Source organism: Fukomys damarensis, unplaced genomic scaffold (assembly GCF_012274545.1).
Source record: "Fukomys damarensis isolate Sample0158 unplaced genomic scaffold, DMR_v1.0_HiC HiC_scaffold_15, whole genome shotgun sequence".
Lineage (NCBI taxonomy): Eukaryota > Metazoa > Chordata > Mammalia > Rodentia > Bathyergidae > Fukomys > Fukomys damarensis.
In genome coordinates this window covers 51,462,930-51,482,333 of record NW_022900927.1, presented here as the reverse complement: position 1 = coordinate 51,482,333, position 19,404 = coordinate 51,462,930, and the positions used below count along the sequence as shown (strand labels likewise).

Sequence of the window (19,404 nt, the reverse complement as noted above, 5' to 3'; positions counted from 1 at the left end):
TTTTTTTTTTTTTTTTTTTTTTTGCTCTCAGGGTTCCTGGCAAATTAGATGGTGCCTCCATATGTTGAGGGTGGTTTCCCTATCCAGCCTACTCAGACCTACATACTGACTTTCTCTGGGAACACTTTCATAGACACCCCCAAAATAATACTTTTGCAGGTTTCAGAATATTCTTTAATCCAATCCAATTAACACCTAAATTTAACCATCTCTGTCTAAATACTTGTGTCCCTAAAATTCATGTGTTGAAATCTTGAACCCAGAGATGATAGTGTTAGAAGGTGGGATCTTTGAAAGTGATTAGGAATCAGGGGATGCCCGATAGTTGTCAGGAGATGCCCAACCACTCAATTGAGGGTACAGCAGCAGAAGAAAGAATAATAGACAAAGAACAGAGAATAAGAACTAAAGTTTTTATTACTAAGGGGCCGGGAATTCATCTTATCTCTTCTTGGCTAAGTCCCAATCTTAGCTCTTTCTCACTAGACCACAATCTCCAGACTACTTAGAATTATTGTCTATATAACGTAGTAGGGGACATAAAAAGCAGATGAAAGGAACAGTGGGCTAAGGCACTAATAAGCCAGGCTTGGAGAAGGGAGAAACTATATTTGTGTGAAGGACAGGTGTTATCTTTACCTCACACTTGATCTGTGAGAGCAGCTGCATAGAGTCATAAATCCTCAGCTGAGGTGTCACCTCGCTAATAGAGATGTCATAATCTCATTGATCATTGAAATCTCCATTGTGACTCTTGGCATAAGGACTTCTGTCTCCACATTGCAGCCAAAGACTCATTTGGCAAATCACACATAGGGCTTGGATTGACTCACAGTTTAATCAATATCCAATTCATAAGCCAATTCACTAATATTTATAGTCTCCTCCTTAGCGCAGTTCCAAGCTGATCTCCTGCTATTAGATCCTGAGGGCAGAGCCCTCATGAATGAGACTCACACCCTTGCCAAGGAGGCCCCAGAGAGATTCCTGCCTTTTTCTACCATCTAAGGACACAATGAGAAGGTGCCAGGCTGTCACCAGGCAACGACTCTGCCAGCTTGGGTTTTCCAGCCTCCAGAACTGTGAGAAATAGATATCTGTTTTACAGACCACCCAGTCTGTGGTCCTTAGTTACTGAGTGTGAACTGAGGCATTGTCCTATTTTCTTCTGGTTTGCGCTGGCTTTGTGTGTGTGTGTGTGTGTGTGTGTGAAGGCAGCAGTCATTTTTACTGTTATTTCCCTATATGTAATAATCTTTCTCTGCTGCTCTAAGATCTTTTATTTTCAGCAGTTTGACCACAGGAAGCCTAGGAATGGCTTTATACGTTCTTCTTTTAATTCACTGAACTATTTGGATTTATGAATTGATATTTTTCATCATATTTGAAAAGATTTTTGTATTTTCATTTATTTTTCTTAATTTCTCCTCTCTTTTTGAAACTCTAAATTCACATTTGATCACTTGATATTGTTACAGCACATTGTCTTTGTTCACTTGTTTTGAACTTGTTTTTTTCCTCTGTACTTAGTTTGCATAGTTTCTGTTGGCCTTTCCCTAAGTTCACTAGTTTTTTGTGTGTAGTGTCCAATATGCTGTTAAGCCTAACATGCATTCCTCTGGTAAGACTCCTTATTTGTACATTCATAATGCCCATGTTTACCTTTAAATCCTCAAACATGAGTGAGGACCTGTAGTCCCACCTCTTTGGGAGGCTGAGGTAGGAAGATAAGTTGAGCCTAGGAATTTAAGAGCCACTGAGACTCTGTCTCAAAAAAGCAAAATTGCTTGAACATATTTATAATAATTGTCTGACTATTAATCCCAACATCTCTGCAGATTCTAGGTGAATTTTTTCTTCTTTATATGTCCTGAGGGTTTTTTTATTGTATGCCCAACTATTGCTAAATATTTGAAAATACAGATTGTGCTGTTTCTGTCTAAAGAGTATTGAATTTTATTCAATAACTTACTCTTGGCACAGCTAGAATTTGTTGACACTTGGATTATTTACCCTTGGTCGGATGGATTTAGAATATTCTTTACTCATTCCCTATAGTATCATTTTGCCTTTTCTAGGTTCTCAACTAAATGCTTGGTATGTTTGGCAAAGTTGGGACAGAACTTGAACATCTCTCAGTACTGTGTAACCTCTGTAATCTTTATTCAGCTCATAACCTCCCAGTAGTTGTTCTTTGCCAAGTAAGTTTTCTTACTCTGTGCATGGGCACCTTTATTGTTGACCAAAGACTCAGGAGGACCCCTAGAGAGAGGTTTTAGGGGTTCTACTCTCTATAGTTTCTTTTTCATACCTTATGCATTCCTTTGAATTCCAGCACCTCTGAATGGATTTATTTTCACTACCCAGTGTGACTGCTATCTCCTTTGGCTTCCGCTCCTTGTACCATTGCTTAGAAAGTGCTCCCAGGGAGAAATGTAAGATGAATTTTGTGTTTATCTTAAGCATTCCTCATCGCTCAGGATTCATAGTCTAGTGCCTAAAAACAATTGCTTCATACATACTGCTTAGTTCTGTTATTATTTGGAGAATAAGTTTGATATTCATTACTTTCCCCCACCCTATGGCCGGAACTGGAAGTTCTGTCAAAGGAATTAATGAAACCTGACAGACTAATTTCAAGTTCAACAGGAATATAGTAAGTGTGTAAGAACAGTCCAAATTAATATACAGGGAAAAATTGGATGAAACGTCCAACCAGCCCTTGAAACATTATGTAAAATTATAGTAATTAAAATATGGTGATGATAGTACAGGATTAGGAAAATGGAGGTAGCAAACAGACTCATACCTATGGAAAATTATGACAAAGACAGCATTTCTAACCAGTAGGGAAATATATGATCTATTTAATATGTGGTTAGACAAACTAGATTTCTACTTTTAAAAATATAAATTGGATCTTTTTCACACTATGTGTTGTACATGATTCAACAGCTAAACATTAGAAACTGTCCAAATGATACTACTCTTCCTCCCAATGCATGGATGGTGTATTTAAGTAAATGTAGAGAATTAGCAAAGCAGTTTGTCCCTTTTGTATTTGGCTTTTAACTGTATTCATGGTATTAAGTAATTAAATTCTTTGTGCCCATACTCTCTAAGAGGTTCCTGAGATGGTGCCCATTAGTGTGAGGAAATGAATATTGTTTAGTTCTCTGGGCTAACAATTGTTTATAACCATGCATCTTAATTAATTAAATGTTGTTTCCCCTGATGGTCAAGTCGCTGAGTAGGAACTGCAGCTCACTGCCACACTAGCTCTGGAAGAGGTCAAAATCTGAAATACCGTTCGTACTGCCTGCATATCACTTCTGAACTGTCATACAGTTGAAACCTAAGTCCGACCATCATAAGTCAGTTATCCCCTTATATAGCATTTACCAGTTTAGCCATCCTTGTATACACAGTTCTGTGGCTTTAAGCACTTCACATTGTTATCCATTATACTGAAAAGATTTTTGTTTTAGAATATGGACAAAATATTTTAAATATTAACTTTCATGGGTTGTATATAGTAATAGTCAATTTCCTTAAAAAGTTTTTTTCCTGCTAAATCTTGACAAGACCTATTCAATTCCGGGCTCTGTGTTGAGATAGAATGATGATAGAATGCCTGAGACAAGAGCAAGGACCTAAGAGAAGATGGGTGTGTGACGAGGAGCAGGATGATGAAGAGATGGCGGCAGGTCCCAGAGGACCGATTATGAGTCGTAGAAGGGATGTCAGAATTTTGCCCAAGAAAAATCTGAAAAGTGACCCAATATGATTTAAGACTGAAAGGACATTTTTGCTGCTTGTGGAAAATGGAGGAGTGCAGGGCCGATCGTGACTGGAGGAGACAGACATGACCCGATAACGGACCACAGTGGGGCACATTGGGGAGGAAAGAGGAATCAAGCATGGACCCATGGTTTCTGGGTTGAGACACCATCCACTGAGAAAAAATTGTGGTGAAGGGGCATTTGGGGAGGAAGGTGATCAGTACAGACTTGGATAAGTTCAGGACAGGAGGTGCCTGCAGGGTACCCAGGAAGAGACACCCTGGGTATAGTGGTACTCATAGGTGGAGGTCCCAGAAGAGAAGTCAGGGCATAGAAGAAGTAAGTGACCTAACAAGCAGTTAGCAGGTTTCATGACACCCTTAATGTGTTACATCATTTTCATTTGTTTTTTGTCCCTTGGCGGTTGCAGGAATGAATCCTTTACTGGAGTCAACAGATGGCTTTTCTTCTAATGCTGACCAACTCTTTAAAAAAAATAAACCTATTTATTGCTTTGAACTTCACCTTCAGCGTGTATATACCAAATCCTACCAAAGCAGACTCTGAGACTGCCAGCTTTTTGAATGTTTCTATGTAAATTTTAGATCGAACGCAACACAAACTCCCTCATTATACAAATTGAAAATGCTGGCCAGTGTGGTGGTGTGTGTCTCCAAGGACACTCAGGTGGGCAGCTGCAGAACTAGTCCCAGAATTCAGGACTCTCTACTCACTCAGCAGTCTTATTTCACTGCTTTTGACTGCTTCCTTCCCCTATTGAAGAGCTGCTGGCTTCAGAGTTCTTCATGCAAATGATTTATTTCTTATGGGACACAGAATGGTGCCTACCCTATTTGGTCTCAGAGGCTTGAAGACTGGAAATGTATTTTTATAGCAAATATATTTAAATAAAAAATAGGTAGAGGCAAGGGTCTAGCTTAGTAGTAGAGCACTTACCTAGGATTTCTTATGAAAATACCTTAAAACTTTACATGCTTCCTGGACCCTTTTAGTTTACTAGTGAAAGAAAAAAACTCTGACTATGGATGTAGATGTAAAATTTTACATACAAATTTAGGAACTCCATAGAACTCCTGTCTTATAAGTTGGGCTACTCTCAAGCACATATGAGCCAGTTTTTCTAGAAAGAAAGCCAAAGAAGTTCTTAGGAACCAGTACCAGTAAGTATGAAGGGATTGAATAGTAGTTCAGTGCCTTGCCAAACACCTTTCAGACAGTCCATGTCTGCTGACCTATTAGTCTTTGCTGACTAATAGCCACCTTGGTGACACTCTGGAATTTTTATAATGTTACTGAGTGGTATTGAATTAGAGAGTCAGAAAGCTACTAATTCTTAGTAGAAATTTTATATTCTCTTAGCATTCTTAAAATTAACAGCCCTGTTAGATGTTGTTTAAGCCCTGACAATAAAGGACTAACCTTTCCTTATCAAAGTGAAGGCAAAGAGAGCTGCTTCTTTTGGTGCTAACTTATTTTTGCTGTCTCTTAATTACATATAATAAGGAGGAGGAAATACCAACCACAGCCTCACTTTCAGCCCCTTCAAAGGCCACAAATATGCATGAGTTATACTGTAGAGTCAAGAGAAGGGGGAAGGCCTTAATCTGGATCCCTCTCTGGTAGCATTAGGCTGAAGGTTCAAACCCCCCTTCCTCCAGCACCAGCTTCCTCCTGGCCACGACCTGCACACTCCCCTTTTCTGGGATCCACAACCCTTTCATTTCTGTGGTGCAGGGAAATTGCTCCCAGGCTATGAGCCTTCTGCTCAAGCGTGAGTTTTTAGCTAGTGATGATAAGCTACTTTTCTTTATTTACAAGTTTTTTTAAATCCTGTTTCTTCTACTGAGTTTTTGGTGACAAATTGGAACCATTTTTGTTGCAAATTTTTTTGTATCACTAAAAGTATATTATTTATGTATCCTGTCCCTCCTTCCCTAGAATCAAAGCCTCACGATGGCAGGGATCTATCCTCTCAGTCTTGTTCCCAGTTTTACTCCTGTTGTTCAGGGCAGTGCCCAGTGCCAGTACCGGCAGGTGTCTGGTAAATCTTTGACTCTGAATAAATATCTTGCCCGGTACACTCTTCATGGACAGAGCAGTTCACACAGGTGGTTGTTAAAGTGTGGCTGGGAGCCTCCACCCTCAGGACGCTGCCTCATGGTTTCCTTTCACTGTAGAACTTTGTGTGGTTTACATAGTAGCCACCCAGACATTTCAGGGCTCTAAAGATTCAGCCAGTAGAAGAAACTTTCATTTTTACCAGCAATGAAAGCAAAGTGTTGCAGAAGTTTGACTGTGGAAGCAGCCTGGTTGAAGTCTGGAACCTCTCCTTGCCGAGTAGGTGTGTGGGCCTGGCAGGTACTGTTCCTTCATGTTTCAGTTGATTCATCTGTGAACTGAGTCGAGCACTGGCACTTGTTGATGGGGTTACTCGGAAGAGTAAATCAGTTGCTGTAGGTAAAGTGTTAAAAAAGCCACTCTGGGACATATGTGTTCTGTAATGTGGGTAAGATAACAACAGAAGTGGCCGGTAAAGGCAGAGGGGATTTCCATACTTTTTTATCACCTGATTGTTCCACTTTATTAAACTTTTCTTCATCATTCCTTTCTTAAAATGTAAGACGCAGGCCGGGGATTTAGCTCAGCAGTTCGGTGGCCTGCCTTGCAAGTGCAAGGACCCAAGTTCAATCCCCGGTACCAAAAAAAAAATTCACATTGATTTTTTAAAAAGTTAGATTAAGGAACACTTTGATTCCTTGCATTAGTTGTTTACAGTTTTTATTTTCATGAGGATATGAGATTCTTTCCCCTACAGACTATATAAAATTAGTTTCCCCTATTTGGAGCATTTCTATAATACTATCCTCCATATTTGAATCTTTCTCACAAATATTATGGAGGAAAAGAGTAGTATTATAAAAAAAGTAATTATTATAAAAGAGTAGTATTGTAAAAGAATAGTATTATAAAAAAGAGTAGTTATTATAAAATCAGAATAAATTACTTAGCATGGAAGATTTTAATTTGTGAGATTATGTTCATGAATTTTCAAAGATTATTTCAGTGAAAACTTAATTTATGTTTCTGTATGTCTTTTAAAATTTTTTTTCTCACTTGGTGAGTCCATAAATACCAGATTTAGTTTCCGTCAAGAAGAATTATTTTTAGGTCAGCCTTAAAAATGGGGTGTATACAGGGAAAACAAAACAAAACCTTTCAATTATATTCCACACCCTTAATTGGTTACTTATAGTAATCTGAACTCTGGGTGTAGAGGGAAACTACAAATGAAATTGAAATAAAGTCAGCCTGTGACCTGAATCTGTCTTTTTTGGGTCTTGTTATTGCTAAAATGTTAATACTATTCATGGTTTCCTAATGTCTAAAATTTGTTTCATTTTGTTTGGTACTCTGTTCTATTTTTAAAAGGCACTTTAAAAAGAAAGAAACTTGGAAAGGATGTTAAAGGAAGAGAGAGCATAAAAACAGTAGACTAGGTGTCTGAGACTTTTCTCATTTGGGTCTTAATGGGGCATGTAGATGGTACCTTTTTCCGTGAAGAAACTTCTGACCTGTCTGAATGAGTTGTCCTATTTTCAGTACATTGGAACTCTCTGTCTTCCCCAAGTTCAGGAAGTGACAGGCTGGGGAGCTGGGTTCTTTTGTTGGTGATGTCACTCAAATTTTAATTCTCAATGCACCAGTTCCTTTCTTACAAAATCTTCACTATAGGGCTGGTGATTTAGCTCAGTGGCATTGTGCCTGCCTCGCAAACACAAGGTCCTGAGTTTGATCCCCTATACCAGGAAAAACAACAACAACAAAACTTCACTACACAGTTGGTAAGATAAGTAATAAAGACTCCCTTAGATCATTTGAATAACATTGGAAAATGACAGAAATAGAAGAAATAGGGTACTTTTTAAAAATACAAGATACTTGGCTTAGAAAGAATGTAGAATTGAATGATAAACCTAGAGTAGAAGCCATACAACTAAATTATTTGAACAAAAGAATAAAAAGAAATATTAGTCTTCACAGCATATTTTGATTTTTTAGTAGCCTGTGTGATTTTCTATGCTAAAGTTGTGGGCTGCATGGTGGCAGCAGGGGCCTCTGTTACTTAGTATGTGCAGCCTTCCTTGGATGTGCCATGGCGGTGTGGGGTGATGGTTGTCAGGAGCTTGTCACAAGTACAATCTTTTCTTCTGTTTTCCAGATTTTCACCTGATGGACGACTAATTGTGTCATGTAGTGAGGATAAAACTGTTAAAATTTGGGATACCACAAATAAGCAGTGTGTTAATAACTTCTCAGACTCCGTAGGGTAAGTCCACTGTTTTTGAACATCTGAATGTGTTAGTTTACTAAGAAGACATTTCATTAGAACAATTTAAATAAATCAGAGTAATGGAATTGTGACATAAGGCTGTCTTATTCTTTCTTTGTAGGTTTGCAAATCATGTGGGCTTCAACCCTAACGGCACATGCATAGCTACAGCAGGATCTGATCATACTGTGAAAATCTGGGATATAAGAGTGAACAAATTACTCCAGCATTATCAAGGTAAATGGTTCCTCTAACAAAAACTTCAGTTATTGAATGGCTGCCCTGGGAAAGACTGATTGTGCCTATTGTTGTCGTCTGCTTCTCTCTGTGGGGTCAGGAGCTGCATCTGGACTGACTAGAGAATGGGCCTAGTTAGCTCCTTCTCATCAACAGCAGGAGCAAGAGGGGAGAGGGAGGTAAAGCAACTTTAGATATGAACTGAGAGCCGCGGTAAAAGAAGTTACTATGGGATTTTCACACTGGTTGCCTGCATTGTAAAAGAACTCAAGGATAGTAATTGGCTCTGAATTCTGAATTACAAAGTTATTTGAACCTAAATAATTGTTAAAACTGGTAGAAAACAACTTCTTACCATGCCAATGCCAATGTGTATTAAAACTAAAAGGGAAGTGAAATTGTTTTCTTGGTTTATATTTGGATTTACATTATATTCATGTTATTTCGCATAACTGTAATAATAGCTATCACTCAGTGTTTAATGTGTGCCAGATGCTGTGCTAAATCCTCAGAAGATTTTCAAAAGGTATCATTATTACCCTCATTATAAAAATAAAGAAATGGAGGTGTATGGAGCATAGCTTGCTCAAATAATTGATAGAACTGACTCTGGTCTTTCTGCTGACAAAAGTGCATGAAAAAACAAACTTTTGCTCTCTGTACTCTACGGCCTCCTATTGAAAGGATGATGTCCAGAAATGGATTCTCAACTCGGTGACCAGAATGCCTGAGCCCTTCATGTGTATCTCCACATTCATCACCTTTTAACTGCAAGTCCCTAATTGCTTATTAAATTTGAGGCCAGGTTGTATACCTTATATGAGCTGGTAGTAATCGACTCTTGATTATATTGGTAATATAGCCAAAGACTTTTTACTTATGTGGTCAATAAGATTATCTTTGCATGACAGTCTGATTCCCCACAAGCTATCGAACACCAAAGTATTCATTTTAGTGAGCTATCGCCTCTAATTGATTATAATTTTCAAACTAATACTGCTAATGAGACATAAGAGTATCCTTAGAATTAAGAATTGTTCTCTGAAGGAAAAAAAACTTAAGATTTAAAAAAACAATTATATTGAACCAGTTTATCAAAGCATTAAAGATCACGTGGTAGTAAATAATTGTTTGAATTTTTGTCTTTATTTTCTGCAAATTAGTTCACGGCGGTGGAGTTAATTGCATATCATTCCATCCTTCGGGTAATTATCTCCTCACTGCCTCTTCAGATGCCACACTTAAGATTCTGGATCTCTTAGAAGGAAGACTTATATACACGCTTCAAGGACATACGGTACTAACATTGAGATTTTTGCTTTTTAAATAATATATGCTTAAAGTTTGATCCATTTTAGGATATGCCTAAATTGTTTTTCCAAATGAAGCACAAATTGCGCTAGTACTGAAAATTTTTACTTCAAGAGTATGTTTTTATACTTTTGTCAAAACCAGTGCCTTCCAGTGGCCATTAATTGAACAGTGCTGCCCTCAGCAGTATGTAACGCAGGCCGACTGGTGAAATGGTGATTTCTTAAGTTTATTTCTTACTTCTGATATCCCTTATGTGGAGACTGACACAGCCGCTCACTCCCCTCACTCGCACCTTTCGCTAATCTGATTGGTGAATTTAGAAGGAGAAATTTGGCAGGCCGTAGCCCTTGGCAATGAGCCTGTCCTTGCTGTCTTCCTCTGCTGCCACTTATGCAGAGACTTGCCCTTCCCTAGTATTGCTTTGATTGCGTGGTTAAATGTGACTCATTCTGGGAGTCAGTTCTAGAGAACCCACTTGCTTTAGAGATAAGAGCCACATTCATGTTCTACAAGCTTTTATTGGGAACAAAGCTGATATTTTGGCTCATTCCTTTGTCTTATTTCTCACCTGGTAATTTAGAACCAAATGGGGAAGACGAAATAAGACATTTTTCATGTATATGAGTTGTGTAAACTATTCCCCCCTTGTGGTTAGTCAACCTACTTTGAATTTTTTAGAACACATTTTTTTAATGTAGTAGATACTTGCTTTTAACCAAGCATAAGCTGTTTATATCTAGAAATAGAATGGGCTTTGTGGTCTTGAAGAGAAGGAGCTCTTTCTACCTTTGTATATCCTTCTTGTTTTCCTACTTTGCTTTTTCATTTGTTCTGTAGCAATGTTAGAGTGAAGCGGAAATAGACTCACAAGCTCAGTTTTATGCACACATATGGATTGAGTGTGAGTAAACACAACCAAAAAGAGTGCCCAGGACTGAAATATCCATGAAAGAAATACAAAGCAACAGAAAAAAACAAGCCTAATATTTTAGGGGAAACAGTTACACTTAAAGATGGAACTTTTCATAGTCTAGACATGAAGCTATTCTATGCTATAATAACCCAAGTTTGTGGGATGATCTACTTGAAAAATTCAAAATGTTTTCCCCAAAACTTTTCTTGTGTAGGTTAGTTTTCTTGTATAGTTTAAAAATAAACAAATCTTTGTATTTTTAGGATGAGAAATGATCCCTCTTGACTGAAAAAACTGACCTGGGGCCCAGGCATTTAGCTCAGTGGTCCCGCGTTTGATCCCCAGTACCAAAAAAGGAAAAAACTGATCTATAGGCTATGCATCTTGTACAAGTACAGCTCCACAGTAATTTCTCAATTGAATTTCAGGTTCTTATTATCTCCCACCTAGATAATCACAGTAACTTCCTAACTGGCCTCTAACCATTCATTCTTTCTCCAGTTCATCATTCTCATAATTGTAGTCCTAATTTTCACCAATCACAGCTTTCTTCCTTAGTGGCTTGCTGTTACCAACTTCAGATGGGAGAACTCAGTAGAGCCTGCTGTGGTCAGGAAGTGGCCTTTGTTTATACAGTCTTACTCCCCTCACCTACATAATCACCATTCAGTTCCTGCTAATAGTTGATTGGTTGAATACAGAAAGTCAGAAATTATTACCAGTCTCCACATGCACAAACTTCTTTAAAGGAGAAAAACCTTATTTTTTTTTACTGATTTTTTAGTACAAGTATTCCTTTTTTTTGTTTAATATCTTTGTGTTCTAATATAAGGGGGTTGGTTCTTTGATTATCTTTGCTAGCATCAGTTGCTAGCAGATAGATGTGTTTTATCAGTCTTAGTGCATAAGTAGTATACATAAGTTAGGGTGGAAAATTGATACTCATAGTCCTTTTGGCCATGAGAAAGGCCACTAACTACTTGTGTTTTGTCTCCCATTATATCTTAGGGACCTGTTTTTAGTGTTGAATTTTCAAAAAGTGGAGAGCTGTTTTCATCAGGAGGTGCAGATACACAGGTTTGTACACCTTTTGACTCTCTTTGATTTGAAATTTGACTTTTATAAAGGAATCTTTGACCTCAGCTAAAATTTTTATAACCAGCCAGTTTGCATATGTTTAGATGATTATCAATGCATTTATATTTTGTTTTAGTGAAAGAAAGTCTGCTGTTTGACAGCTGAACTATTTCCAGTTCAAATAGTTTTTTAATTCAGGAATTATTTTCTTTTGCTCATTTTTGCCCTTAATTATACACGAAACTCATACTTACTTAATATCCAGTTTCAGGGAATAGCTCTTTTATTTGAATTATTTCTTTTTATCTGTATATCTTGTTTCTTCAAATATTAAGCTTCTTAAAGTTGGCCAATTTAAATCATTTGAGGCAAATCTGCACTTACTCAAAATAACCAAAAGTCATCCAGAGCCAGACTTATGTTATTTATTCATTTATTCTTTTTTTTTGTGGGGGGGGGGGACCGGGTTTGAACTCAGGACCTTGCACTTGCAAGGCAGGCAGTGGCACCACTGAGCTAACTCCCTGCCCCTTACTATTATTGTATTTTGAAACACGGTCTTGCTAAGTAACCCAGGCTGGACTGGAACATGCATTTTTCCTGTCTCAGCTCCCAGAGTGCTCGGATTGCATAGATTTATTGAATAAAGTAGATGTTCAGCCTGTGTGGTAGTATACACCTATAATCCCGCTACTCTGGAGCCTGAGGCAGGAGGATCACAAGTTCAAGGCCAGCCTGGGCAATACAGCAAGGCCGTGTCTTAAAAAAATAAAAGGACTAGGGATGTAGCTCAGTGATCGAGTGCCCCAGTAACATTACTGAAATATATATATATATATGTTTGTGTGAAGCCTTTCTGACTACTTTAAGGGGTGAGTCTGTATATTCATTTTTTAAAAGTCAATTCTGTTGTTTGTTCATGCAAGTCAATAAATACCAACATTGTTGACTTTCTATAGGTCTTATTATGGAGGACTAACTTTGATACATTGCATTATAAAGATCTTAACAAAAGAAATCTCAAACGACTGCATTTTGATTCACCACCACACCTTCTGGATATCTATCCAAGGACACCACATCCTCATGAGGGAAAAATTGAGACTATCGAAGTGAGTGTTTTATACATATTTATCCTACTTTTCTATATACATATGGACTGTTAAAAGTATATATAATTTAGTCCTGCCCTAAAACAGCAGCACATTGACAAAGTTGGTTGTTTCTACTAATAAAATGAAACTGTGTGCATACAGTAATGTGTAATGTTAAAAGCCTTTTATATTCACTTCTTGAAGGCCTAGAAGTAAAGCTAAGAAATTGTATTGACAGGGATAGGAAATAAGAAATTAAATCAAAGGCCTCTAGTAACTCTGAAGTCTCAACCAGCTTTGTACGCTAGCTGTTTTTAGGGTGGTTGCATGATGAATGTCATGAGAACAATACTAAAAGGAAAGGATTTTTAGCGCAGTTATTGAAATAGGTATCTTGAAATACTTTCACAGCAAAAACTGTTCTTATAAACATTAAAAAGAAAAGATTTAGTCTTTAAATCTAATAACAGTCTACTTTATTTCTTGCTTACATATATATCTAGATATATTATCTAGTTAACTATAGGAGTTTCATGGTTTGTTTTTGCCTTGATTTTTTACAGCACTGGGAATTGAACCCAGGGCTTTCATATTGAGCTACATCCCAGCTATCCCTTCACCCCTTTTCTTGAGACAGGGTCTTCTTAACTCACTAAGTTGCTCACACTGGTCTTGAGCTTGCAGTCCTCCTGTCAGCCTCCCAGAGTGCTGGGATTACAGCATGTGCTACCATGCCCCACTTAACTGTAGGTTTTCTTGGCAAATTCCCTTAAGTCTTGTAGCTTTAAGTGTTCTCTCCTCAAAGAGAATTTCATCTTTGCTGGGTACTTAGCTGGTGTTAGCCTATTGGTTACCATTTTGTTTGATTCTTCTTAAACCCTTTCCTAAGAGCTGATATAAGAAATTATTCCCTGTTTATCTGTTTATCTGATTTTTTTGTTTGTCATTGTGGAGCTTTGCTTTCAGAGGATGTATTCTGAGCTCTTGAGACTTACTCCTAAGTGAAGATGCATGGTAGCCTCATTCACTATTCCAGCTGTGTCCCGAACCTCCTTCCTGTGGTCTCCGTGCCACCTACCCATCACTTCTTTAAGTTTGGTTTGCTTTGTCTTGGTCTTTTCTATTATTTCAGGCACTTCATTAGTCTCAGACTGTCCATGTGTACATATGTATCTCTTTTTTTCTCTTTTTACATTGTTTGGATTATTTTTACATTTTTGTTTAATCCAGCCATATCTTGGGATTTCTGTTATGGTTCTTCCTTGATAGTGTTGATTTTCAGTTCTTTGCCATAATTTTTATCACTTCTTACTTTTGACAGTATTCCGTTTCTTCTAAGGTATTGACTATTGTGCTTTACTACTCTTTTTGTGCTACTTATTAAATCTTCACTTTTTCTTTTATTCTTCGAAAGAAGGAATATAACACATTCATCACATTTTTCTTCAGTTTCTACAATTTTATAAGTGTATTGTTGATCTCCTGTGATCACATATATTTATATAAAACACATGTGAAAAATGTTTTAACTTGATTATTCTTTTCTTGTGTAACCAAAGCTGGGTTTTTTTCCCGGCTGTTGGTATTTTTTCTTTTCACACTTTTGTGGCTGGTGGGGCTTCATGAGGAGATTCCTGTGGCCCTGTCGTCCTCTCAGCACCCTGACAGAGTGGTGGGTGCAGCACTGCCGGCCGAGCCTGTTCTCCTGGTCCTAATTCAGTGGTATTTCCATGACGCCAGCTACCACAGCAGAGAGTCTCGAATCATTTTCTCTGTGACTTACTGTCAGCTTCAGCTCATTTAAGAGAACTAGACTTTCTTTAAAATGTCAACAAGTTGTGTAAGTAGCTCTTTGACTGTATAGCCAAGAAGCCGTCAAACCAGCAGGATGCTTTGTATTGCTAGGTCAGGATGACCCAGGCTGTTCACAGCCACTCTCGATTGTATTGTTCACATACACACTTAAAAATTCAATTAAAAACCAACTTTTCATTGTAGAATTAGAGGTCTCTTACACTGTACTAAATGCTGGGCATTGTTGCTGACTTCTTTTTTTGTGGCTTTGAGGAAATGAAACTCATACTCAGTTTAAATTATCTGTTAGCACTCATGGTTACCTAAATTAGGTGTATAGTGTGACTTGTTTTTGTAAAACACTATCACATCCTGTGGTATGAAATACCAGAGAGAAAGAGTCTACATTTGAACAAATGAACAGTTGTTCATTTTTTTTAAAAAAATCTCCTAATAAAGCAAAGGTATAAAGTTTAATACATCCCTGCCAGCTTGAACCACTGGTGGTACAAATGGATCTAATTGGCCTTTAAGGAACGTGAGCTTACATGTGCTATTTCGGAAACATTTAGAAACTGCAAAAACTTTTAAGTATTCATGATTTAAAGAAAAGAAATATTATTAAAATATGTGGAATAAATAGCATCTAAGTGAAGTGATTTCTTTTACTTTCTCTCTTTGTGTGTTAATCATGAGTGTTTGTTTCCTGAGTTTGAAGCAAGATAGCCTTCCTATGATTTATATTTTGTTTTCTATGAGGCTCATTTGACTTTTTACTCTCAATCTTCTGGATGAAATTGTTTGATGTTTTACAGAAGCCACACACTTGACAGCCTTTTAAGTACTTTGCTTGTTTGGAGGTGGAGAATCCTTCAGAGTCTCAGATCTTAAGCACCAGAAGACTAAATGTGTAAATTAGTAATTCTTAGGACCAGGGATTTAGCTCAATGGTTCCTCCACCTGCCTTGCAAGTGTAAGGACCCGAGTTCGATCCCTGGTACCAATAAATAAATAAATAAATTAGTAATTCCTTCATGGACAGAACCAGTTGCTGTTTAGAGTACATGAGAAGTCCATGTGGAATAAGGTACTGCTGTGTGTGAAACAGACCCTTCCTGTGTCCTTTCTGCGGGCCCATCTGTCCATCTACAGAGTCTTGGTTGGTTCCTGGCCTGGATACTCTATGTTAATTAAAAACACTGAAAACAAAATGCTCTCCTCCTCCTCCTCCGCCTGCTCATCTTCTTCCTTCTCCTCGTCCTTTGGAAGAAGCTCAGTATTTACACAGGAGAGCTTAACCCAGCCCACGATGTCCTCCAATATGTCACTAGTTCATGCTGACCTTACTGTCTTCATACTGTCACAAGCTGGATGCCCTGTCCTAGCCCAGAGAAAACCATATTTTCCTTTTAGAAGAACAATTTAATATATGTGCATGATACTTTTCTTGCACAGTCCCTTCCCATTTTGTGTATTTAAGAGGACATTAAGGCCTTCTAAGGGACAGTGATAGATCTTGGTGACAGTAAGGCATAAAAATAGCTATTCTGGGGGAATTGCAGAATATTATAAGAAAAGATACTAGTTTAGTAGTATTTATTAATAAAATAATTGTTTGATGGTGTTTGAGGTATAATGGCCATTTGAGATTATCTTAATCTATAAATTTATACATGAAACTTTGTATGATACTCCACAGAAAGGAACATATCCTTTAACTTAACCAAATATTTGTATAATATTATTTTGTAAAATATCTGATGATGAGTCACTGTGAAAAACTACAACTGATCACTTTAAGTCTTCAAACTGGGATACAGTTTTATCTCAAGTCTTCAGTCTTAAATCATTACCATTTTGGATAAAAATGGTATTTTGTATTTTAATTCTGAGATATATGCTTATACTGTTTTGGGCCTCAGTAAATGGCCTTCATAGATTACATGATAAATATTCTAAGTGTTTTACATAAATTATTTAACATGTCAAAGTTTCTGTAGAAGTACCATTTTTATCCTCCTTGAGGCATATGTAAGTTAAATCTAGCAAGTGTCAGCGCTAGATTTTACCCAGGCATTCTGCTTTCATTCTGTATTTTTAACCACTCTGATGGAATGCTGTATTTCAGTATAACAAGCGTTAACTTTCATCCTGTGAACAGATGTGGCAGTACCCATGCCCTAGGCACGGTCCCCGCTTCAAGGACTCAGCGGTGAACACAGTGGGCACATGCCTTGCCCTTCAGAAGCTGCAGTCTAGGGGAGGCCAGTGGGTGGGTTAGCACAGCTGCTGATGTTCAGGGCCTCCTCGGTGTGAGGGGTCTGAGAATCCCAGAGTGGGCTGTAGGGCGGGGCTGGGGCCTTTGAAGCCACACAGGGTCCCAGCCATGCACCCTTGTTCTTTCTGCTGGCGAGAACTCAGCCTCTCACAGGACATCTCACTGTGTTTGCTGCAACTCTACTTATGTAGCAGCAACTGGTGCCACAGTGCATGAAAATACTGTTACATTAGGAGTTTTTATATGTATATAATACCCAGATTTTTAAAATGAGAGATACTTATTTGTTCTTTCCATGTCATTTAATTTTTTTTTTCTTTTGAGAAATTCAAATTTCCAATGGTGAAACCAAACTTTATTTTCATTGGTAAACATTTTCATATCTACACTAGGTGGCAGTAGATACAAGAGAAAAAATATCCACCAGCAGTCCCTCTGGACAGCTAGCCTAAGATTGGAAGGACAGTAAGTCACCCTCAGGTCTTTTGGGATTGCTTGGTTTTGTTTTTCTTTCTTTCTTTTTTTTGTTTTTCCTTAACTCCAGATTCCGAGCAAACCAGAGGAGGCTGTTTTGTTTTCTGCTTTGTGGAACAGCAGCTGGAAGGAAGCAAAGGTGTTGGCTAGCTGGGCTAACTGTCCCCTGTCCCTTTGCACAGATTTACCCTCCTTTACTGTCATGTGGCACTTCCTGGGCAGGTGTACCTCGACCTCTAGGCATCTGGCTGGTCAATAATAAAGTTCCTAACTGTTTCTAAAACTACACCTCCACCCAGCATGCACAGTGAGCACTTCCTCTGTCGTCTTCCCTCAGCTCAGCCCGCACCAGACCCTGGACAGCCACTGGGAGTGCACTTTAGAGCAACTGCATTTCGTGCTTCCTAGTCTGACCCTGGCCAGCTTCTGTAACTGCCTCTGCTCTGCTCCTGTGCAAAAGTGCCATGTTGGCTTTCTGCCTCTGCTAAGGAAGGCTCTTTCCCTCATCTCTTCTTGTTTTCTAAAAAAAAAAAATTTTGTGAGGAATCATACTCAGCCATGTCATCCATAGGAAGCCTTTCTCACTGTCTAAGCGGTCAGCAGGCTCCTCTCTGAGGCTCATCAGTATTCTTATTGTTGGTACTGTTCATTGGATAAAAAGTCCCGCCATTTCTTTGTTTAGTTATTGCATTTTTGACATTTAAATGTTATTTTTTATGTTTTGAGTCTCTGAATTTTGCAATTACCTCTTTTTGAGTTAATCATCATTCTAGGTAATCTTTACTTTTTCTATCTTTGAATCAGTGATTTTGAACTTCATATCAAATATATTGTTCTGTAACTTCCAGTTTGATTTAACATTGAAATCTTGACATTTGTGTGTATGAATTCTGAATCTATCTGCTCATGTTGTAGATTTCCTTTTCCCTGCTATATAATATTCAAATGAATTTACCACAGTTATAGTTCCTACAGTCCGTCACTACTAACAGACATTTGAGTATTTCCAGTTTTAGAGGAAAGAGTTTACTATTATAAATAATGTATAAGCAATTTGGTATTGTTAAATTTTCTTGTTTTTGCAATCTGGTAGGTTTTAAATGGTATTTTCCTTTAATTTTTACTTTTTTCATTATTAATACTTCTGAGCATCTCTTCATATACTTAATAACTGATAGGTGTTCAGTTATATCATATTTTTCCTTAGGGCTGCTTTTCTTTTCACATTTGTTTGTTGACTTTTCTTGTATAGCTGAGATGTAACATCTCTTCCTGATCAGGGATTTAGCTCAGTGGTTCCGCTGCCTGCCTCACAAGTGCAAGATCCTGAATTCTGTCCCCAGTACCAAAAACAAAAACAAAACAAAACAAAAAATCTAACATCTCTTCCTGTTCTATGTCTGATTATTCATTTTGTGGTGTCCATTATTAAGGAGAAATCCTGAACTTTTATGTAACCAAATATATCTTTTTCTTTTAAAGGCTTTGCTTTTACCGTTTTGTATTTCTCAACCTCTGGTTATGAAGATACTCTTACGCATTTAACTTACTTTGTGGATTTAGCATGACATTTAGCTTTCTACTTCATCCACTACTTAGCCTTTTATGTAGTATTCATCAGGGATCCATGTAGTAATCTCAACTACAAATCAGTTTTCCCTTATTAATTTGTGTTCCCATTGGTCTTTGCTGCACGTATTTTCCATTTGTACAGTGATCTTCTGTGCTCTTGGTGGTACAGCTTTCTGTTACTGGAGCTTTCTTTAGCGTCAACACAAGTTTCATACTTTTTCCCCCATGAGGTCTTACAGATCTTTGCATTTTTGTTCTATTTTTTAACTTTTATGGTATTGTAAATAATGTCTTCTTAAGATTTACATTTTCTAACTATGGTAGAATGTAGAAATACAGTTGATTTTGAGGAGAGATTTGAAATCTAGCAAATTTTGTTAAATGCTTTACAAGTTCTAGTGAGTTAGCAATATCATTTTGGGGATTTCTCTATGAGTAAACATTTTATATATAAAGGGCACTTTATTTTCTCTTTTCTAGTTCTTTCATCTTACTTATTTCCTTTTCTGTCTTAATAA

At 37.6% G+C, this 19,404-nt stretch overlaps 1 protein-coding gene across 6 annotated transcripts in view; it reads left to right on the top strand.

The window, feature by feature from the left end:
* Poc1b (POC1 centriolar protein B) overlaps nucleotides 1-19,404 on the top strand; it is an 86,614-nt gene that overhangs the window by 10,550 nt on the left and 56,660 nt on the right. For all 6 annotated transcript variants that reach the window (XR_778199.3, XR_778201.2, XR_002025011.2 and 3 more), the window contains exons 3-7: nucleotides 8,023-8,130; nucleotides 8,255-8,370; nucleotides 9,534-9,667; nucleotides 11,606-11,674; nucleotides 12,634-12,786. Coding sequence is in view for 1 of the 6 variants with exons in the window: in XM_010613315.3 (XP_010611617.1) it covers nucleotides 8,023-8,130; nucleotides 8,255-8,370; nucleotides 9,534-9,667; nucleotides 11,606-11,674; nucleotides 12,634-12,786 (580 nt within the window). In the remaining 5 variants the exon portion in view is untranslated. The remainder of the gene's footprint in view (nucleotides 1-8,022; nucleotides 8,131-8,254; nucleotides 8,371-9,533; nucleotides 9,668-11,605; nucleotides 11,675-12,633; nucleotides 12,787-19,404) is intronic.